The sequence below is a fragment of the Cydia fagiglandana genome, chromosome 1 (assembly GCF_963556715.1).
Source record: "Cydia fagiglandana chromosome 1, ilCydFagi1.1, whole genome shotgun sequence".
NCBI classification, from domain to species: domain Eukaryota; kingdom Metazoa; phylum Arthropoda; class Insecta; order Lepidoptera; family Tortricidae; genus Cydia; species Cydia fagiglandana.
The window spans coordinates 11,089,290-11,114,168 of record NC_085932.1 but is presented as its reverse complement, the minus strand read 5'-3'; the positions used below and the strand labels follow the sequence as shown (position 1 = coordinate 11,114,168).

The window sequence follows — 24,879 nt, the reverse complement described above, 5'->3', positions numbered from 1 at the left end:
ATAATAATATGTATAGATACAATACTGAAAACTGGAATGTTACCGTATTTTATTTAATTTAGAATAAAATCATAGTCACTATTACATGTTTATCCTAATCGGAATGTCAAAACATTTGATATGATATTCATACCCTCGTAAAATACAGATATAGGAAATGTGTCACTTGATAATACATATATTATAAGTAAAGCGGAATTCCTACACAATTATACATGTGTCGTTTTATGTAAGATTGAACAACATGTCAAAGGCTCCATCACTTTGATTATGAGATTCTTATAGGGCAGAGGAGAGAGCACAAAACGTAAGTACTTACACCGATCGAACACTGAATATGCTTCAAAAATGTTAAATTATTTCAGTCTCGCAAAAAGAACGCGCATTAATATTAAGCTTTTGAACATAAAAATCTGAACGTCATTAGGCATTAAGTACTATGTACTAGCATTGCACACTCGTTCACATCAATGGAGAGTAATGTCATGTATCAAATCAGATCAGATCTTTAGTTCGAATGCCATTCCATAGCTTTTAAATATATGCAAAAGCGAATATAAGTGCGGTTCTAGTCAGCAGTCCGTAAGCAAGATTCCATTCAATCTAAAGGGGCCCACTGATTAACAGTCCGCCGGACGGTATTGGCCTGTCAGTTAGAACATTATTTTGACAGTTCCGAACAACTGACAGGACGATACCGTCCGGCGGACTGTTAATCAGTGGGCCCCTTTACTAAGTACTTGAAATAAATTTACATTAGGCCCATTCTTATGTAACGTATGAAATGCCCTTTATATAATGTAGGGAACTACTACCAACTATTTAGTCACGGTTACAGAGTATTATTAGAACATTAAATTCAACAATGCAGTATTGTATAACAAACGCTAATACATGTATTTGATATAGGTATTTAGGAATATGAAAATGATAAAATATAGGAAGGATTCAAGTTTAGAATCATAAAACTTACTCTAGAGATAGCATAATGGAGTCGGGTAGGTGACTGTCGAAACACATGTGTTACAGTTGATACTAATCAATACGAGATGGTTACCAGCTGTGATGGAAGCTCCAGACAGCTATGCACAGCTGCCATTCTAAACAAAATTACTATTCCAACCGAATCCTAGCCTGAGATATTTTGATTCAACCAGTGAAATATCAAGTTAGCAAACACCTTATTTCAAAACAAGTACCCTGCCCGACATTCATACCTATACTGTTTTATATTTAAATATAAAACAACTATAGAGAAGATTCAAAATTACAAATGAATATCTCAACATGTAATGTAAACCATATTTATAATTGTAAATATTTTGTCATTTTATATCAATTATTTCTAATCAATTTTGCAACAGACCTTATTATTACAAGTGATTATCACCATACCTAAGCAATAGTTATTAATCAGTATCTTTAAAGAGAACATCATTTTATTCTTAACTACTTTTTGTTAACTAGTATTAGATTTGAGGAAGTTGTCAAACCATTTTTAATTTTGGCAGTTAAAATTCAATTAAGTAAATTTTAATTTAACAATCAGATCTTCCCATCAAATTTATCCTTTAAGCAAAAATATTTAGAAACAATAACTGTTATTACTATAAAGAGCGAAAATTATAATTCGAATTTACAAGTGTCACATAAAGAAAGACATTTCAAATCAGTTTTAAAATTAAGTATCAATGTAATTTTTATTTGCTATAAGATTTTTATATGTCTTTAATATTTTCAAGCAGATAAGATATAATGACTAGCCGAAATATATCTTAATAACAGTTCGTTGATTATTATTAATATGCTAAACAAGCTATCCATTCCAGTATTAAGACAACCAGTACATTCATATTTGTAGATCCGTAAGTAACATTATAAACGTAGCGATGACACAGATCTTTCGGCGTGTCTGCCGCCAACTGGTTTGACAATGAATTTCAATTAATGTAACAGGCTTATCAATTGTAATAAGCATGATGGAGTTACTTGGCATTGGTTATCACCAACCCAATTAAATAAAAATGAAATAAATCTTAAGTACCTTTGTCAGTAGGGAAAGTGATTTGCCGTGTCATGGGGTGGGCAGCTATTGCTTGAGCTGAGCACTCGAGTTTGTGCTGCGACTGGAGCCGCTGCTACTGAGCGCCATTTTCTGCATTTGCCGAATCACAGTTGTGGCGTGGTATGCTTGTTTCCAGCGGGACTTGGCAAAGTTCTTCTTAAGCTGTTCAGATACCGTGCCATGGATGTTCTTGCTGCTAGCTTCATTGCCAGAAATCCATGGATGAGCCAATGCCTGCCTGTAAAGCAAATACATAACAAATGAAATAACTTTTCAGTCAACGTCAAATATATATTAACAATTTTGCACCTTACTCCTTTGTAATAAGGCAAAAAAAAACGTTGACTGTACAATGAAGAAACTCCTTCAGTACTTTCCTCACTTGTATTGTTTTTTGTTTGTACTAGTGTTTAATGATGATTTATTTTAATTTTTCCTTGAACATAATATATATTTTTCTTCATAAGTTTTGGAGGATAATTAATATAATTATACACATTAATTGACAATATTAAACACCATTACATTAGTGTCAATATACAAAAATAATAGGGTATCCATCATATGTATCAAAACATTGCTAAGATAATATCATAATTAGCATCTGTAGGAGCGGTGGAAAATTACACACAGAGGGTAATGGAGTTGTTATTTACTACAAACTTTTTAAGATTGAATGAATAAATTATTTCTTTACCTGAAGATAGTAGTAAAGTAAATTAAGAAACCGATTTACTCCGAAAAACAAGGAAGAAGCAACCATACTCCATTCATTGTATAACATGGATACGCACTTAACAGAAGACAGAGAGGAACACCTCGAACACTTAATTCCACCCACCAATGGTAGTTTAGTGGCGTAGAAAAGAATGTATATGGCTGGTATTACTTCTTAATCTCAAAGAGTTTAAGGTAACACTCGCAAGATAATCATAGGAAGTATTATGCAAAATTAATCATTTAATTGTTACGTGTTTAGTCATAAACATACTTAGGCGACACCATTTCCCTCTGTGTGAAATTTGGCACCACTACTCAGGATTTTAATCTCAACATATGGATATAACTTTACTGTTTCTAGTTTTAGTCCCTAAACTAATGAGGAAGTGGTATATAATTAATCAGTGAATCAAAAACTTACTACTAGTTGTTAGTAAATTTTGTCTACATGGAGGTGAATAGGCTGCATAAAAATCATATTTATGGTCCAGAGTCTAGTGGATAAAAGTATAATCTTTTAATGTGGTTATCTCACTAATGCAAATTCACACACTGAAGACTGCCTAAATCTGTATTATAAATAAATAAATATTATAGGACATTCTTACACAGATTGACCAAGCCCCACAGTAAGCTCAAGAAGGCTTGTGTTGTGGGTACTTAGACAACAATATATATAATATATAAATACTTAAATACATATAGAAAACAACCATGACTCAGGAACAAATATCTGTGTCATCACACAAATAAATGTCCTTACTGGGATTTGAACCCAGGACCATCGGCTTCACAGGCAGGGTCACTACCCACTAGGCCAGACCGGTCGTATTGTCCATCGTTGTATTGTCTTAGCAACTGTACTGTGCTATACATGATCAATGTAATGGTTAATGTTACAGAGGAAAAAGCTACTCACCTGCATGTATATCTCTTGTCCACATCAACACACATCAAATGCCTTATGAAATCCTTGGCTGATTCACTAATGTCATCCCAGTAAGGAGAATCAAACTCAAAATCGCCTTTCAATATCTGGGCAAACAAATTTTCATCCTTCTCATCATAAAATGGTGGGTATCCGCAAAGTAAGATGTAAGATATGACTCCTATACTCCATACATCCACTGCTTTACCATAAGGTTTCTGGGCAAGCACTTCAGGAGCAACATATCCTGGAGTTCCGCAAGCTGTGGCCATAATACCAGAATCTTCAATTTTGGACAGACCAAAATCACTGATCATAATTTTACTGTCTTCGTCAGCACTGTAATAGAGCAAATTCTCAGGCTTGAGGTCGCGATGTACGACGCCCTGCGAGTGCATGTAGTCCACGGCCTCCAGCACCTGCCGCATCAGGTTGGACGCGTCCTTCTCGGTGTACGAGCCCTTCTCCACGATGCGGTCAAACAACTCCCCGCCTGTCACCAGCTCCATCACTAGATACACTTTGTTTTTGTCCTCGTACGTTTCTAACAGCTGGACGATGTTAGGGTGCGAAAACATCTTTTTCTCTTCCCCTTCGCCTTTTGCTTGTTCACTAAATCTCTTCAGTACCCTAATCTCGTTTTCTAATGAATCTTCTTTCCCTTTAAGAGCTTTTTTGTCGATAATTTTACACGCGAACAACTGCCCGTTATCTTTGCTTTCTATCAATCGCACCTCGGAAAACGCTCCGGTTCCCAACAAATCTTTAACCACATACTTGTCTTCGATGGACGGTTGCTTTTCGGAGTCTCGGCCATCCTTTTTCGATTTCCTGCCGAAATCTTTTTTCCCAAATAAAGGCATCTTTGTGCCTCTCTATCCCGGATAGGATTTACTACTATATTAAAATTCTACGTACCTACGTAGATATATTCAGATCACACATATATCGAGACTGATATTCTCTCTTGCTTCACGAATGCGCAGGTTGCTCAAGGTCAAGCAATTTGTCAAAGTCTCGTCGCGTTTTGTGTCATGCCACGCAACGAAAAATAAACTTTAACAAGTTATCGTATTGTCAAAAGGCTCTATATAGAATAAGATAATCATATTTTATCAAAAGGAAATAATCGTTTTCTACACGGTTTCATTTTAGATTTTTGGATTAACATATATTAACAAAAATATTAACGGTAGATTCAGAATAACTTTAAATCCATAACGAAACGCAAAGATTTTATCCAGCAGTTGAAACCCCTTCCACACTCGTTCGTGAATCACGGCTCGAAGCCGCGAACGCGAGTGTGCGAGTGATGAAGCGAAATAATCGTTGGCGTTGGCGTTGGCCCAACGTGAAGAGGAGCCTTAAGGCCGTAACACACTATCGCACCGCACCAAGGTCATTGTGCGACGCACCGATAAGTAAGAGCGAGAAAGAGATATCGCTTTCTTCTTAACCCGGACAAAAAACGTAAAGCCCTCTTCACACTCGCGTTCATTGTCAAATAGATGTCGCGCACGAGTGTGGAGGGGGCTACGGAGAAGTACACTGAGCGGCTACCGCGAAAACCGAAATTCGCAAATTGCGGGGATCTTTCTCTTTTACTCAATGAAGGCGTAATTAGAGTGACAGAGAAAAATCCCCGCAATTGACGATTTTCGGTATTGGCGGTAGCCCTACTGTAAGGAAAGAGCGCGCCAAGCGCGCTATATGTCGGGCTCCGCCTAGAGTTGCCAGATCGAAAGGCGCTATTATCGGGAAACAATATAAATTTTTCGGGACTTGAGTCAGGAAAAAAATACATTCAAATTAAAGTAATTGTATTAAAAACAACGTGATTTTACATTATTGGTACTACGTCAGCCATGGACTTATAAGATGGACTGCACTGTCACTTTTTTTGCCATACTAAATTGAACTTTATCACCGAGCTAGAAAGACTTTCGTACCAGACTAGAGAAAACGGTCCACTTGAGATAGCAAAGGTGGGTCGCGGTGTCTCACTCGCACGTGTTGCCAATGTTAGAAATATACCATTGTGGTAGTATTTATATCAATATACTACTCAAATTAAATAACTTCTTATATTATTTAAATGCTATATTCAGAGTAAGGTTCTGATATCTTTTAAGAAATTCGTAAATAAGAATGATGTCAATATTATTAAAGCCTAACAAGTTCCTTTTTAGCCCTCGCCACGTTGCGGATTTTCGATGGAACTAATTTATTTTAATGGCAAGTATTTTGTTTGACATCCGACATTGAAAGTCATTGAATGTCACCGATGTAAACAAATCGAAAATGATTGTAAATATTTCAGGATAATAATAGATTTTGCAATCAAAATGCCCAAAAAAATTCACACCGATGCTAAACAAATAATTTTAAATACATTAAAATACTTGCGACAGAAAAAGGATACGGGATTCAGTAGCATTCCATTAAACAATGTTGTGAAATTATTTGTTGACATGACGGGTACTGATTTTCATAGTGAGTTTGTAATAAACTGGTTAGTTTTGTACTAAATATGAATATTAATTATTAAATTATTATTTTTCTCATTTAAGGCGTCTTTAGTGCTATAATCAAAAATATTTATTATAAGAATGAGCCATTACCACCACGAGTGACTGAATCTGGTAAATATATATACGGAGGTCGAATATTTAGAATCAAATTATGGCGGATAGGTAAATTATTCATACTTAATTATCAACTAAACATGCTCTTTCGATTGGGTTTCGATTGGGAAACATACTTCTACAACTCACATGTACATAATTGTATACCTCACTCGCTCTTGCACGATGCCAATATACACACTGTCCCGACTATTCATGACGTACACGTATTGTTGCTATATGTAAGCTGTTTGTAGCGACATTATATCAGGGCTAAAAAAGAACTTGTCAGGCTATACCTGATTTAACCAAGCATGTGGACAATAAAAAAAAAACCTTTTATTTTGGTGTGGTAGACATTGTAGAAACTTTGAATGTTAATGGGTATCCCTATCGTCATGACATGTTATCAAAACACGTGATTGCAAAATTTCCTAAAAATGGTGAATAAATGTTGCGTTAAAGGTTGTGGGAGTGAAAGAATTTCTAATTGTGGAATATTGTTTCACCAGTGGCCCATTTTATAAAGCTACAAGTTACAATTTACAAGCGGAAGTCTCTTTCTAACCCTATGTGTTAGAACGAGACTTCCGCTTGTAAATTGTAACTTGTAGCTTTATAAAATAGGCCACAGGAAGCCACAATTATTACATTTTGCGATAAAAATACAAGACAACATTGTCAAACTCATTAGGGTGACTATGATGTCGGCACGATGAGAATCAGTGTTACACAATTTTTATTAGGTACTTAAGTAAGTTTATATAAATAGGTATGTATTTATTTCGGCATGTTTAAATTGGTGAAATGAGAGCCAATACAGAATAAATAATTGCCAAAATTGAAATCCAAAGTCCTTAAACATTACAGACACATTTATGCATTGTTATAATAATAATAAACACATAAATAATAAAAGAAAAATAGAACTTTATCGTAATTTACTGACTTTTGGGACGATACCAGAAACGTTACTGGGAATTTACCCTCTTTGGAAAATTTACTAAGAACGGCACAATAGGCACATCACTAATTTCTTTACATTTCACGACTCTTCTCTTTTCGCACAGGTGGCCTAGCACCGTGAACACCGAAGTTCGCAAATTACGGGCATCTTTCTCTTTTACTCCTATAAAAGAGTAATTACAGTAATAGAGAACGATGCTCGCAATTTGCAAACTTCGATGTCTATGGTCCAGTGACAAGCGTCCTAGTTAAAAACGATAGCAAGCGGGCGTAGCGGACCCACGCGACCCTCAGGCAGTTACGAATTTGCCCTAAGACCGAGTTGGCCCGGGCCTAGGGCGGCCAGATATTTTGGGCGGCTGTCTATATGATGGGTGCTGAGAAAGGGGGGGCGGCTAGAGCTTGCTATGTAGGGCTTGGGGCCTAAGGCGGCAAAGACTGTATGTAATTCCTCCACTGTCCTGAGAGCCGACCCCGTTGCGTCTTTGTCGCACTTGTAAATTCGTACGTAAGTGTGACAGAGAGGCAACACGTCGAACATGGTTCACAGTAGACCCTCTGGTTCTGTCAGCATATTTGTCTCTCTATCTCTCTCACTCATACCTGTGTTCTTGACAGACGTTACGGCGGACCACCTTCCTGACGATCGACCATGTTCGTGGTCCAGTACCTACGCCTACTAGTAACAGCTTTTCTTCTTCACTTGGTCCCTCAATAGTCAATACTGAGGATCGTGACATCATATCCTTCTGTTGAAGACCAGGTTCCTCCATAGGGTTCTCTTCCTCGCCAAGCGCATGGCCTCGTGCAGTTTTAATTGCATAGGTGCCGTAATGTGAACACACCATTTAGAACAACTAAATTAAGTACCTAAGGTTGTGTGAAGCGTTTTACAGAAGAGAAAAAACTATATCCATCCCTTTTTAGGCGAAAAGACAGTATGATTTCTATTACTAATATAACTATGCACGATTAAGAGAAAATCCTGGTCAAACTATATATTTAAATGTTATCCTAATATCCCACATACATAAGACGTATGGTCACCCTAATTAGAAAGAGATACAACGGCCCACCTTGACTATCTCATGTGGACACACTTTTTGGCCAATGTCCGCCATCCAGTTATGTTTAATGTCCATGACGTCAGCTCGCTCGCTCGACGGCAGTTCGGAACTTGAAAATATTGTTTTATAACGTGAAGCTGTTTTTCGGGACAGTTTACACTTTGTCGGGAATCGGGAACACATGCTAAAAATCGGGAGAATCCCGCCAAATCCCGACCATCTGGCAACCCTAGCGCGCTGAATGTCGGGCTTCGCCCGACTTTTAAGTGTATGTAAGAGCGCGCGATGTCGGGCAGGCGCCCGTATGTAAGAGTGCGCCAAGCGCGCTGTATGTCGGGCTCCGCCCGACCTTTAAGTGTGAAGGGCGCCACAGGCGCCCTATATCTAAGAGCGCGCTGAATTTCGGGCTTCGCCCGACTTTTAGGTGTATGTAAGAGCGCGCGATCTTTAAGTGAGAAGGGCGCCCCGCAGGCGCCCTGTATGTAAGCGCCAAGCGCGCTGTATTAAGTGTGAAGGGCGCCTGCAGGCGCCCTATATTTATGTCGAGCTGCGCTCGACTATTATGTGTGAAGGGAGCGCACTTCGCGCGCTGAATGTCGGGCTTCGCCCGACTTTTAAAAGTGACTAATAATGTTTATGTGCTAGCGGCACTCGGTCGGAGTCCAGAATCCACCTCCCCGACCAACCCCCCTATAAGTGACTCGGAGGTATATACGCGACAGCGACAGGAAAAATTTATATAGCGCGATGTAGAACATTCCAATTTTGAATATTTACTGACGCCTATTTTTGGATTAAATGATACTTGTGCTTCCTCGATGTATTTGTGTGTATCTATATACGGTTGAATTGTTGAAAAGTGATGAATTGAAAAATGGCTATTTTTTTTCAGTAAAACCATATCTGAGGACTCGAGAGGCGGTACGCAAGCGAAATTTGAACAAAACGGTAGCCATTTATAGTTCGTTTTTTTTAGCATTAGAAAGAACTTGCAAGAAGGTAAGCGATTTTGGCATGTCTTTTAATTTAAAAACGCTTTTTAAAAATCAAAGACTATTACTTCTGAAAGCAGGAGAATATAAATGATCGTATTAGATTCATAATTGTTACGTATTTGCCGTAACTTATTTTTAAAATGTGTTTTTCAATTAAAAGACACATCAAGATTGTTTACCTAATTTCTAATGCTAAAAAAAACGAAGTATAGATTTTCTTTATTTTTGACCCGATCGTGATGAAAATCGATATCTATGGGTCCGAGAGGCTCCTTAACACAATCTGAAGTCGAAATTTAACGAAACGGCCGCCGTCTTTTTTTCTTTATATTCGGCCCGATCTTAACAAAAATCGATATCTGATGGTCCGAGAGGCCCCTTAACACGAATCTGAAGTCGAAATTTATAGTCGGATACTTCAGTACTTCGGCCACATAGCACGTCGGAGTACTGATAATCTGGAAAAACTCATAATAACCGGCAAGGTTGATGGTAGGCGACCAAGAGGACCCAGTCCCACGCGATGGTCAGACCAGGTCTCCAAAGAACTGCAGATGCCGATGTCACAGGCTCTCCATCACGCTGAAGACCGCAATAAATGGAGAAGCCTATTGCAACGTTTCCGTCGAAGCCACGATCCTCAGCAGTGAGGGAACGACTTAAGGAGGAGGAGGAAGTCGAAATTTAACAAAACGGGCGCCATCTTGATTTTCTTTATTTTCGGCCCGATCTTAATAAAAATCGATATCTGAGGGTCCGAGAGGCCCCTTAACACGAATCTGAAGTCGAAATTTAACGAAACGGTCGCCATCTTGATTTTCTTTATTTTCGACCCGATCATGATGAAAATCGGTATCTGAGGGTCCGAGAGACCCCTTAACACGAATTTGAAGTCGAAATTTAACGAAACGGCCGCCATCTTGATTTCCTTTATTTTCGACCCGATCTTGATGAAAATCGATATCTGAGGGTCCAACAGGCCCCTTAACACGAATCTGAACTCGAAATTTAACGAAACGGCCGCCATCTTGATTCGCCATCGATATCTATAGCCCCCTCCAGACTATGCGCGTAAATCGCGGGCGAAGCCGCGAACGCGAGTGTGGAGTCGATTTCGCTGTCTGCGAAAATCGACGCCACACTCGCGTTCGCGGCTTCGCGCCGCGATTCGCGCACGAGTGTGGAGGAGGCTTATGATCAAACCTTCAAGAAAAGAGCGTAGGTACTCTAGTAGTAATAGAGTTAGATCAAGAAAAGTCTGCAGCGATTTTGATAGCCCACCCAGTGCATGTGTTATTTTAAACGTCAAACTTCAATGAAATTATGACGCATAAATAACACTTGCACTGCGTGGGCTATCAAAATCGTTGCAGACTTTTATTGATCTAACTCTACCTGCTTAAGTACTTAAACTAGCGAAGGAAACATACATATAACGTGCAGTATTCTAGTTTTTAATTGCATAATCTTCCAAATGATCCTCAGCGGGTAGCCTCGAGAGTCGTGAAGTTACAAAAGACAGACGATAAAATTATATAGGCATCAAACATCAACATTTTTTCAGCAAATAGGCCACAGGGCACTTTTACACGTCACCATTGAATTTTCATTCAAGCAAAAATAATAAAATAACAATATCTCCACAATTTTATAAAATAAAATAAAACTAACAATTCAAACTAATAGGTAAATTCAAACTAATATAGGTAGTCAAACAACTTTGTCAGTAGAATCGCGCATCGCATTCGCGCATATATTTTTTAAATTTACCGCTTTTCTCTAAAAACGGCATGACAAACTTATAGTGCCATCTAAAATGCTGGCAGCGACGTCTATCTGTAAATGGCGTAACTATTGCAAGGGGCCTAGCTAAAGGGCCTAGGGGCCTAAATAGTCACGTGACTTTTCGTAGCATCTGAGCGGCTACCGCGAAAACCGATATTCGCAAATTGCGGGGATCTTTCTCTTTTACTCCAATGAAGGCGTAATTAGAGTGACAGAGAAAAATCTCCGCAATTTGCGAACTTCGATTTTCGCGGTTATAGCCCTGTCATCCCAGTACAGTGTTTCTTTCCGTTTGTCGATGTACCGTATCTACGATTGTCTTGTTAACTAGGGCCCCTGGCCGCGTAGCCAAGATGCAGATCGCTTACGCTCCGTAGCGATCGAAACGCAACTGTCACTGTCGCACTAATATAGATGAGTGATAGAGAGACATTATACTTTTCGTTGTCGAAGCGATAGCGATTGTAACCTTGGCTACGCCGGCTGGAGCTGTTGCTCTAAAGCCCCCTCCAGACTATGCGCGTGAATCGCGGGCGAAGCCGCGAACGCGAGTGTGGAGTCGATTTTCGCAGACAGCGAAATCGACTCCACACTTCGCGTTCGCGGTATGGAAGGTACTTCTACACTCCATAGTTCGCGGCTTCGCCCGCGATTCACGCGCATAGTCTGGAGGGGGCTTAACGCAAGACAGCACTACTAGCGCCATCTGTTGGCAAGTAATGATGACATGTTACAGAAGGAAAAATAATTGGTAATCCGGTAATACAAAATTAACTGCAGGCGACACAAGTAGGTATAATCTTTTAAGCTAGATAGTACCAAGTTTGACTCGCTAGTCTGCCGTTCTTATTACCTATAGAAATAAGCATTTCAATTTATAATGTAGTTTGATTTTTTTATCTATTTATTTGCCTATTAGTAATCCGTAGTATCTTTATTATACCTTACGATTTCAGGGCGCATTCGCCAGTTAGTACATTTTTTAACGGTTTGATTGGATATTATTAATACTGGAGTAATTCAATTAATTAGGGCGTATGAATAATAACAACAAATACATACATACGTAGACTTAGGTACTAGCATTTTTTATTCATAAATCAATCAAATTAAATAATGACGGCAATCAAAGTGTGAGCACGGAGCATTGGCAGAGAGAACACCAGTTAGTACGAAACTTTTTTATTCCACCCCGCAATCTACATTTTCATTGTCTATGCTTCCACCCCCTGACGTCACGGTGGAAATCGACCAATCCCATTGGGCGTAGTAGTCGCTAGCCCTTCACGGGATCACTACACTACCGCGCATCACCTAGCGCTATATCTTCTAAATGTTTTCACAGTGCGAACCATATGTGCCGTTAAAAATGTATCCGGCTGTGATTAAAACTGTTTAAAATGTACTATATCTTCTGTTTAATGGTTTGAATAATTTTTAGTTGTTTTATTTTTCTCGGAGGTGTATTTTATAGGTTCGGAAAATTACATTAAGGGGTGGTGCCGTGATGCCCGTTCGTAAGCAAGGTGAATTTAGTATTTTAACCCATACATAACTTCATAGCAAGAGTTATAATGTTCCGGATATATTTCTGCATGTGTGCTTATATTATTATTCCAATAGGAACAGTGGCAGGGGTCGGTTGCGCAAACAATAGCACCCTTCTGTTCTGTTGATCCGTTCGTATCGATAGTAGTGTTGCCATCGCCACTGACCCCTTGGAATATACCTGCCTTCTTTTGTCAAATAAAACTCTAGTTATGATAATAAAGATTTAAAGACACCCACCCTTCTCCCGTCTTTTCTGCATATCTACCCATAAATTGGGCCTTAGACCAGCCACTGTAGAACTTGGATTGGTTCCTTAACACTTTAGATGCAAGTGTGTTACGTGTCACTGACTCGCACAGCAACCTTCCATTTACCTTACCTATATCACAAAATTCCCAACTACCTAATCTGCGCCTAAGAAAACACGATAATAAATTCAATGAGCAAACAAACACTACATTATAAGACTAATGTTCCTACGACTAACTTTATGAAACACCTATATACCTTTACTTTCTGCTACTACTAAATACCTATCTCATATTCCTGTGTTCGATAAAACTTTGACATTCTGCGTTGTTGTGTAACAAAACTACTGAACAATAAGAGGTCTCTAAAATGATCCGAGTAGCTGAGTAGGTACCTACTTGGTTGATTGCTTTTTATAAGCAATTACTAAAACCACAGAATAAATAATAGTACTAGGTACAGAAGACTCACTCTCTAACAAAACGCGTCTGTTACCATCAGCACAGATATGGCCGCTAGGTGGCGACAGCGCCACGCGCGGCTTATGGCAAACCCCAAAATTGGGGTGGAACGGATGTACTTTTAGCTGCCTGTAGCAAAGCGACGAAATCGCGGAGTGAGCCACTCCTGCTAAAACAATGATAACCCATCTCCTATTGAGTTAATATAATTTTAATGGGTTTTATCGATTTTTACAGAAGCCCACCGAGCATTGGAACTGCTGGAAGACTACCACAGCAAACTAGTGAAACCCAATGACCGGCAATTGCGACTTGCGATCGAAAGAGTCATCAGAATTTTCAAGTCACGCCTCTTTCAAGCTCTTCTTGGTGAGTGATATAGGTTGTCTTATTGATGAGAGGCTTTCAGTTTTAGGGGTAAGGTGACATAGTTAGTGCGCTTTCCACTAAAGCAGATTTGACTTTTATTCCGACGCGATGACACTAAAACATCCACAACGTCAGAAATGTAACTAACTACCTATAGTTGGAATCAAACAATAAAGAAGGAGATCAGTACCTACGGATATGATGGTCGTTCTTGTCTACGAGACAGCGTGATAAAACGGTGTCCGTCACTTTCTATCCCACGGTGTTAAAAAGTGACAGTTATTTTATCACGTGGATAAAGATAGATAAAGCCATCCATAATACGCCGACTGGGTCATAACCGCGAACACCGAAGTTCGCAAATTGCGGGCATCTTTCTCTGTTAATCTAATTACGCCGTAATTTAAAGTGCAAGATGCCCGCAACTTGCGAACTTCGATGTTCGTGGTAGGCCCTCGGGGTGGGATAAAGCAAAGCGTTCCTATCTCGTCCTGTCCTGCAGGCAGTAGAACTACTAGAAGTATTATAATTATGATAATTTCGAAGAATAGGTATACATCCTACACAAGTACATACACATTTCTCAGTTTGCACACGATAATTCAAATTCAAATTTTAAATATACTTTAGTCATGTAGGCCTAGCAACAAGCGTCTTAATCTAATTATCAGAGCAATTTTTTGATGTTAATATTATTCCCTAAGATAAGTTGAGTGCAACAAGGTGTTACGTAGGTACAGTCGCCATCCGATATATCGAAGCGGCAAAGGTGCTCACAACTATCTGAACACGCCTTTATTGTCAAAGGCGTTAGAGTGCGTGATTTTTAGAGCACGTCGATAGCTCCGAATATCTGTGGCCTATTTTATAAAGTTACAGTAAAAAAGGCCACTGATGGCGACTTTACGTATAAGGTACGTGGATGAAACCAAAGATAAAATACGGCGAGGACTAAGTAGTATAACGCAATTTTAGCCATCAATTCTAAGAATGGGTCGCAAGCTAGTAACCTAGATCAACCAAAAACGTAACTACCCAAGTAGGTAATAATTTTTTTGGCCACTTTATGAATGAACTCATTCATAATGTGTCCAAGAATTTTTACATATCTTTGCCCTCTGATTCAAGGCAACCTCAACCTATTAGGATTAACTCTACACCAGGGGTCACCAATTAGTTTCTTCAGGGGTCCAATTTTTCGAAATAATATTACCATAGCGGTCCGTTTCTACTTCAGTTTATTAAATAAGTATTAAAATAATATAGGTCGGCGGTCCGGATTCGGACCGCGGTCCGCCATTTGGTGACCCCTGCTCTACACTAAGCATGGTCCAACATTTGCTCTCAGCAAGTTTTATGTAAAAAAGTGAAATGTTAAAGTACCTTACAATAAAGTCACATGAGTCCCATCAAACATACGTCAAACTTGTGTTACTTAATCAATGAATGGAATGTATGATTAAGTAGTATGTCCAATTTCAAACAAGCTGATATTATGGATAGCCAAAAAAGGACGCGAAATTATTAAGGCTACTATACTGTCTTTTCTTTCACACTGGCCCATGCCAGACTAGATAAGTGTAAGAGCATTTAGTAACATGCTCTAAGGTAGCTATTTTCTATAGAATATTTTCAAATAAAATAACGCAGAGTAAAAGGTAGATGCACACAACACAGGCTTCATAGGATAAAGGCAGGTCGTTGTATGCACCGACGCCTATCGATCAGAAGCGGCGTTAATTCAAGGTGGCTAGAGCTAGATGGTACCAACGTACATATACCTGTATCTAATGCGTCTACGTCTTGCTATGCTTTATTTAGATAAAGTCCACGCAGCGAGAAGTCTGATTTTTATTACTTAAACGACGATAAGGTGCAACTCAAACTTGCCCTGGGCTCGGTACCTTTTTAATAGTTTTCGAAAGGAGGATATTCTATGTTCGACTGTATGTATACTTTATATGCAAACTTTTTTTGTGTTTTACTTGTCCGTTGACTAATAGATACGAGTTTAATTTCTATCATAGTGTTCTAAATCACTTGTGTTTTACTTTTGTTGCCATGATTAATCCAACATATCTAGATAACATATCGGACAAACACAAAGTATACTTAATTTAATACAAAACGTACACCTACATTGGTTTAAAAGGACATTACAACATACCTACCTACCGTGATACCTAGGTATACCTACACTATTGTCAAGCCTCGTAACGTTTGCCAGTGCTATAATTTATGGTTAATTTATTCAATCTATGGAGGTTTAGAACATTTTCTTCCCTTCGTATCAAGATCGGAAGTGATAGCATTTCCAAGTAAGGGGAACACAAAAAAGAGTTCACGGGTTCATGGAAAACACTCGAGATAGTTAGGTATAGTAGATTGTTAACCAAGGGATGAAATGATGCCTTTCACTCGAGTTAAACACTCTACTTTCATTTATGGAATGGGGAGTTACCTAAATATCAGAATGGAAATTGTATACTTAACAAATCCATTTAAAACCAAATTCAATTGCTTAAAATCGTACATGGTATAAGTATAAAATGCTCTATCTAGTGCAGAAACGTACCACTTTCTGCACACTTTCTAGAACAACAAAGACCCTCTTTCAGAACATCAGACATGTTTTTCTATCGGTTCACTGGGCTCAGATGTAAAAAAAAAACGTTTAAAATGTCTTAGTATAAAAAGTACCTAATACGAGCAACGACATTACGATTGCGTCGCACTGAATAACATGTATCAAGTTATCAGGAAACGATCATGTTAGGTAAATAAGCCAGTGACTACCTTATTTATAAATAAGGTAGTCACTGGCTTATTTACCATTAGCCAGTGACTACCTTATTTATAAATAAGGTAGTCACTGGCTTATTTACCTAACCTTTCGCCAGTCGGCATGAATTAAAGAAGAGGTTTCGATTCGACTCTACATTTTCTTCGTCTTCGATGCCGTGTAGACTACGAATGAAACATGATACACGTTTAGGTGCACAGTGAAAAAACACAATATTTTAGGTTTAACTCTAAGTATTGTAGCAGCACTCAAACTTTAAACCTCGATTATTAACATAGGTAAAGTACCTACATATTAATTTTAAGAATATTATGAATAAATGAGTATGAGTATGAGTATTAATATTAATTACTTTGCACTTAACTTGCTCGCACTATTTTACAAATTGCGATATTTTACGAATTAAAATTAAGGTTGAAAAATTGTCGTCTAGGATCTCAATTACAGTAGATAACATTTCGTGTTAGATAATAATATGCTAAGCCAAAGTATAGGTGCCTACTTACTAATGTATGCATGTAAGATAATATTGATCGTCATATTTAAATCAAATACCTACTTCAAGAAAAACCTTCAACTCAAGCTGTTAAACTTTAACCCATGTTTTGTACAGTACCTACCGTACAGCACTTTCTACATCGTTTTTTTAAAACATGCAGATACGTCTGCGAGCGATATTCCAAATTTTATATTAAAGGGAAAAATGGAAAAATTTACGCTTCCGCCAGGACTTGAACCCGCAACCTCCGCACGTTCACATTTCTAATTTTTGATATGCACGTAACTGCTAAATATCGTGTTAACCCTCTGAGATATGTTTATTTATTCATAAAGGTATTAAACTTACACGTTCTTACAGTCAATCTTACGTTCGGATTGGCCTGTTATAGCGGCACATTTATTGTCAAAAGGAATTTTCTACCACTCATCTTTAGGGGGGCAAAGAGAGACAATACATACCGTAGAAAAAGAAAAGTATAGGTGTACCTACCTATATAAGTAACATAAGGGGAAGTAACAAGTGACTTGATCCTAATATATGACGAATCGATCGAAACCAGTGAAACGATCGTGCATCTATAAATAAGCAAACACGCGTGACCGCACGTCATGAATGCTCTTGGATCCGACCGAGACACTGCCATTGTGAATCTGATCTAATTATATTTAGACTGGATACAACGACAATGAATGGATACAACGACAACGATATCACTAACTGAACGCCGGCGCCGGTGACATCACGTTCAAAATACTTTTAACTGCCTTTGTAGAGTTAGACCAAGAAAAGTCTGCAGCGATTTTGATAGCCCGCGCAGTGCAAGTGTCATTTTAAACGTCAAATTTCTATGAAATTATGACTTATTAACAGTGATCGTAAATTTTTCAGCAAATTTGGTGCAGCGGGGTGGTGTTAACGGAATTAGTATACTTAAATAATTAATTTCAACCCTAACGATTAATTTAGCGTTAATTACGTTAATATTAACCTTAATTTACCATTTGAGTTGAAATTATCTATACCAATTCCGTTAACACCAGCCCGCTGCACCAAAAATGCTGGAAAATGTACGATCATTGCTTAGAAATAACACTTGCCCTGCGTGGGCTACCAAAATCGCTGCAGACTTTTCTTGGTCTAACTTCTAGTATTATCTCTCTTTGCCAAATCTAGATACTATTTAAATAAGTATGCAGGTAGGGAGGTGGGTTCAAAATTTAGAAGGGTTATTAAATGGTCTAAGGAGACTTGCGAATAAAATTATCAGTCGGCTGTCAGCTACTGGGTAAAGGCCCACAAAATGAGACGGTCGTTTCACTAACACTATCCATTTATTAAAATGGGATTTGCTGGAATGTACCTAGAGAGAATGTAGATACAAGATTTTAAAACTTCTGACAACTGTCCAATAATTAAATATAATGTAATGTAAATTATGTAATCCAAATAAATAACAATCGTATAAACGCTATAAACATGTGTAGCAAAGTAGCATCACAGATAAATGTTCTAAAACCTATAAACCGCAACTACATAATAGGTGTCCGTCTGTCCGTGTGATTATTTTAAACCTTATCGCTCTAATATAAATACCTCAAAGTAAAATATATTCAAATAATAAAAACTTTTTACAAAAAAAAGAAAACCGACTTCAAAAAGGATGAAATAAAATATTATCCTTTTTAAGTCTATGCGTTACCAACTGATATGTTTGAAGTCGGTGCCAAGCCAACTTTTGAAGCATATCATGATTTTGGTGCGATTCGATAAGGATGTACCTACGTTGGATTGCCTTACACGACGACAATGAACGTACTTTCTGTAGGTACAGTCGACGTTAAAAATATGTTTACACTTTTCGTCTTATAACAAAGGAGTAAGGTGCAAAAGTGTAAACATATTTTTGACGTCGACTGTACCTAAGAACACACGATCAAACCTTCTTGGCACAGTCCGTACCATGTTTGTCGGCACGCAAGCGTGGGATTGGGACTGAAGTTATTTCCCGTCCCTTATTCAGAGGACTACATTTCAAAATATAAAACAATTCAAGGAATTTACTTTCTTGCCAAATTTCACCTAAAGCGGTTCAGTTGTTTAGCCATGAAAAGGCGACAAAGAGAGGCAGACAGAATTACTTACACATTTATAATTAGTTATTAGTACAATTCTAATGGGATTTACAGTCATAAAGCTGATTATTTTTGACGGGTATTGTTACTACTTGGCTTGGCACCGACTTCAAACATATCAGTTGGTAACGCATAGACTTAAAAAGGATAATATTTTATTTCATCCTTTTTGAAGTCGGTTTTCTTTTTTTTGTAAAAAGTTTTTATTTTTCCATTTTTAGTTTTAACGCATTGTTAAGAGCGCGACGTATGAATGAAAAACGACATCATGATTAACACTAAATTCGTGTATCTACTTTAATAAATATGTAATCAGGAATTTTCTCGAGTCTGTCTGGGAAATTATAATTCCTGTCACTACACTAAATCCATCCTCCGCCCCGCCACTGACCCAATCCCTCAACCCCCCCGATCAACCCCTCGGCCCTGAACCAGCAGCCCTTCAACCACCACTACCCGACCCCTTAACTCCTAACCCTAACCCCCGATCAGTAGCCTTACCAGCTTACCAAGAGTTTGATATTGATTTATTCGCTAGCGTGTGTGTAACTTACTTTCTTTGCATCTCGCTCGTACTGGCATATTAGTGCGAGCGAGATGCATAAAAAGTAAGTTACGAAGACGTTAGCGTCGCTAACTTAGCGAATATGTCAATGTCAAACTCGTGGTAAGGCTACACTTGCACTACATCAAATTGGCGGTGTTCGGAAGCAAATGCTCGAGTTACTTTAGAAAACACCGAAATCACTTTACACGTGCCTTTAAAAACTGAGGAGTTCCCTCAATTCCTCATGGATTCCATCATCAGACCAGAACCAAAAATAATATGGAAACACCTAGGACGCAACTCCTTCCAAACAAAAAAAGATTTACTCAAATCGGATCACAGGTGCCGGAGTAATCGCTGAATATACTACATTTAAAATCATCATCATTATCATCAAAACAATCATCATCATCAGGTCTACTTCATCAAAGTGGTGGTTTTCGGGAGAAAATGCTCGACTTGCTTAAGAAAACACCCAAATCACCATGCATGTGCCTTTAAAAATTGAGGAGTTCCCTCAATTCCTCATGGATCCCATCATCAGAACAGAGCCAAATTAAAATGGGACCAACTCGGAGGTAGCTCCTTTCAAACAAAAAAAGAATTACTCAAATCGGACTACGGATGTCGGAGTAATCGGTGAACGTACATAGAAAAAAAAAAAAAAAAAAATAGCCACAGCCGAATACAGAACCTCCTCCTTCTATGAAATGGAAGTCGGTTAAAAAAAGGCTATTATAAAGTAGACGATTATTAACAGACAAACTCGTAGGGTCGGATACCTTATCTACCTACAGCTATGCGGTGGCATATACAGTAGAACCCGCTTAAGACGATTCTGAGGGGACCTAGCAAAAAAAGCGTCTTAAACGGGAAATCGTATTAAACGTGAGTTGTATTATTTCATGTACAAACACCGCAGCAGTGATAATGAGCGTATGATATCTAAGAGTAGGTAAGTATAAGTTCACACGCGGTTAAATAATCTATTAGGAACACTGAGGATAGGTTCAACTAAAATGTCACGTGGAGTAGCTAACTACAAATAAAAATCTGAGAGTGGTAGCTTGCACTCCGTGGTCCATAACCGTCAAGCAGATGGCATAGCATTCTCACCCCGATTAAGAACCCGACAAAAGATACTAAACAAAACAAAAAACCTAAGGTAAACACATTAAAAAATATTGGCTACGGTTACCTATTTCAATAATCTAAACGTCCAGGGGCCAAATTCGACATGTACAACTGTCAGATTTCGCATCCACGTCAAATCAACAGTTGATTTTATTGCATACTGAGTGTTGATTCCATCAACGGTGGATAATATAATTTGGTAAAACCAAAACTCAACTCTAAACTAAGGGAGGTTCGGTTTGGTTTGCTTGTCACCCTAACTGTGGATTGTTAATGTCAAATTTTGACATTGTACGTATTCGAGAACTTATGATTTTCCCCACATCAACGGGAGATCAACACGATACGTCAAACGTCGCTTGTCGAATAGGGGTCCAGATGGTGCGTAATGGGGATTCTAGATGGCGTATTAAGCGGGACGGGGGTCGTATTAACCGTGAAAAAATGTATGAAAACAGGCCTAAAGTTGCAGGGACTGGCGTAAAATGGCGTATTATGCGGGAAATCGTATTATGCGTGATCGTATTAAGCGGGTTCTACTGTATGTTAAAACAAATTAAGCTTTGTACGGACCTCTAATAAGTACCCGTATAATTTGAATTATTCCCTACAAATCTTGATTTAAAAAAAAGTGTGCTGTAATAATCTAATTTTAATAAAAATACATATTATGATTAAAGAGAATTAATGATCTGTTCTGCAGGTACCTATTTAACGGCAACATTGGATTAACCTTGCACGGTGTACTTGATTGCAGCTGCTCATAGCTCTTAGGTATGTCGGTAGGTATAGTGCGGCTTCTCTGCCTGCTACGTGGTGCTACGTAACGATTGCATCTCTACCGACGCCGACGCATGTATTTTACGATTGCGTGCGTGCATAGGTACTTATATTATCGCGGGCTTGCGTTGTACAAATGTACAATATCGAATGGTTTGTTTTGGTAAGGTAGAGAAACATGAGGGTTCCTAAGTAGGAAAGTACGGCCTACGTGTACCTTCAGTATGATAAAAACGAAAGAAAAGACAATTGTAAATACAAATACTGTGATGCATGCGCTATATACGCGTACGCATCACGGCAAGTAGTAGCGGCATAAGTCACATATTACATAGTAACGCCATCTTTCCGCAACTAGCAGTAGACTAGTTGTCAGCGGGTTGACAACAGTAAACAAGTGACACGGGAATTTAGTTCTGGAAATTGAGGGTGTCGCGAAAAAACACGGACGACCGGCAAAATGAAAAAATAACAGAGACAAAGGAAATGTTACGCCGTTAATAAGACGGCGATTAATTAAAACACGAAGTTTTACGGACATATTACGCCATAATAAGTATCGGTGGGAGTTTGTTGTGATATTTGTGCGTGTGAGTGCCAGAGATAGTCACGGGGTAAGTGTACCGGCTGATCATTTAGCTTAATTGATGTCACTCTGTGATTATAGAAGTTTTTAAATATAAAAGTGTTATTCACACTCACTGTGCGACACCTTGTTCACAGCATACGGGAACGCCCTTTCTGTCGGGATAATAATTTATGGAAATTATAAAAAAACTCCCGGAATAGCATTGCTGAGAATACCATCCATAATTTCGCTACAGTTGTCACGAGACGATTTGGGCTTGAGGCTGGAGCGCTTGGCTGCTGAGCAAGTGATCCCGGTTCGCTTCTACGAAAGCGAACTCTTTTTGTTTCTTTTTTTATTTTTTTGTTTTTGTTTACATTTAGTGTTTTACTTTTTATCTTCATTAATATTAGTTTTTATGATTTATACTTTTGTGTAACCCCTGGTCCTTGACGAGAATCTCTTAGTTATTTTAGCAATATCGTACACTGTGTCTATTTCACTATATTTTAATATTTAAGGTTTTAGTTGTATTCAATAAATATAATATAAAGTTAACTGTCACCAATTGTTTTATCTAACATCGAATTCAAGAACCCGAATCATTACAATACAAACACAGGTATGAATAGTACATAAGTACAAATCTTATGGTATTACCATGTTTTAATACCATGTAGTAATTGATATGTTTCCGCGAGGGCATACCCCTGTATACGACTTCACTGGATCATGTATAGTCCCAAAATAACGAAAAAAAATTCTGTCCGTAGGTACAAGTTTTGATTGACCAATAATCGTTTCATCAACCTAAACCTAAAATTGGGAACTTATACCTATATCACGTCGAGTGTCAAGCATAAACAACCCCGTGCGTTCGACGAAAACGTATTGCAATCTGTGCGATGGACCGTATGACCTAGATCGGGCTGCGGGTCATCGAGTACACCCGTTGACACAATTCACTCTTAGGCCCACTCTAATTAAAAATTTTAATTTCCAATAGTTCAGCGCATATGTAGATATTGAATATTGATCGAACTCGATTACTGCATTTATAGAGTGGAAGTTTTAACTATGCGCGCCTGTAGCATTCATTTCTGAAATGTTTCTATTTACGAGATAGGTAATGGGTAAAGTTGTATTTGTTGAAGTTTTCAGAGCAAAGAGTTTTACATTGCTGCTGCGTACATGGAATGTACTTATTAAAACCTTTTGGCCGCCGGACCTAGTCCGCAAAGACGCTCACTCACACGCCAGAGCAAATTTTAAGTAAACAACTAATAAAAAGTTTAGGGATTGCAAATAGTGATATCGATATATACAATTTATGGTAAAAATCTTTTTAATTTAGCTTTGTTCTTATCCTGTTTTAATTTAATTCCAAATTGCCAAAATTAAACATATGTTTTACACCCGAAAATGTTTAAAATATAGGGATTTAACATAAAAAACAACCACTAAACAATGTCGATTCAAGACGTGATATCGCCGCACTAGGCTGTACGAGAAGTCTTTTATACAAGACAACGGCGCGCATGGACTGCCCGCAGTGCAGATCGACAAGGACTGTTTCCGCGCGGATCAAGTAATAATAGTCTCTAGGTCAACGGCGTAAGCGCTTGTCGGTACGTAAACTTTATTGGCGTAACGTTAAAGCTGCGCATCATGTGTCGATAAAGTCAATATACCGGAACTGTTTTAGTTAAATTACTGTTAATATAATGTACATTTACAGTGGCAACAATCCTATTTGCTTTTATTCTTGTCTTTGGTTTTATGAATTCAAATTTCGTTCTTCTTGATTTTCCTGTATTTGTCAAACTAAATATGTTTCCCTTTATTATTATGTTTTTACCTAAATAAATCTATAAAAGATAATGTTACAAGTTTAATTCAGTATATTTACAATTACACGTGGGTTGAATTTTTAATGAGTGAAGATATTATTCCGGAATTAGAATCTATCATTATAATTTCAGTTTGGTTTACATTAATATAGGCAAACTCTTATCAAAAAAACGTTCAACGACTTGTTATAAAAAAATTACACATTAACTTCAATGTTATAACAAAAAACTAAAGTCTGATAAACAGGTATGTCCCTGTACCACTCTTGTGCGAAGCGGTCGCTTCGGTGTATCCCTTCCCACTAAGCTATAAAATAACATCAATTATTTTTTTTATTTATCTCTTCTGCAATTAAATAGTCCACAATCTACAAGGGCAAATTTACTTGTCTGACTCTAGTTTATAGAACTAAAGAAGCTGCCTGAACTTTAAATATAGTTATGCCTATCTGACTCTCGTTCTACGTATTCTAGTAAGTAGTTATACCTACTATTCGTTGAAAAAAATTGGCGATTAACAAGTGTTCAAATACTTAGATAAAAACATATTTCTGACTTTATATTTACTTTAAAAATTCCCATATCGAGTTAACATTCCCATCCCTAGCTGTCTTTTATACAAGACAACGGCGACGAGGAACATGAAAAATGTTGAAAATTGGAGCAATTTTTTTAAATGCCTTATTATAAAAGAAGGGATTTATATAGCGGCTTAAAAAGCAAATAAATGAAAAAACAAAGACCTTAAATATGAACACGAGTGTAAATGAAATTGCAATTGTT

At 38.0% G+C, this 24,879-nt stretch overlaps 2 protein-coding genes across 2 annotated transcripts in view; one reads left to right on the top strand and one right to left on the bottom strand.

Moving 5' to 3' along the window:
• LOC134664336 (calcium/calmodulin-dependent protein kinase type 1-like) overlaps window positions 1-4,701 on the bottom strand; it is an 87,528-nt gene extending 82,827 nt beyond the window's left edge. The window contains exons 1-2 of the mRNA XM_063520912.1: window positions 3,705-4,701; window positions 734-2,303 (exon numbers count right to left, since the gene is read on the bottom strand). Of these exons, the coding sequence (XP_063376982.1) occupies window positions 2,090-2,303; window positions 3,705-4,576 (1,086 nt within the window). The 5' untranslated portion in view covers window positions 4,577-4,701 and the 3' untranslated portion in view covers window positions 734-2,089. The remainder of the gene's footprint in view (window positions 1-733; window positions 2,304-3,704) is intronic.
• Window positions 4,702-12,442: 7,741 nt separating this feature from the next.
• Window positions 12,443-24,879, top strand: part of LOC134664093 (disks large 1 tumor suppressor protein) — a 56,857-nt gene continuing 44,420 nt past the window's right edge. Inside the window, exons 1-2 of the mRNA XM_063520682.1 lie at window positions 12,443-12,676; window positions 13,649-13,780. Of these exons, the coding sequence (XP_063376752.1) occupies window positions 12,658-12,676; window positions 13,649-13,780 (151 nt within the window). The 5' untranslated portion in view covers window positions 12,443-12,657. The remainder of the gene's footprint in view (window positions 12,677-13,648; window positions 13,781-24,879) is intronic.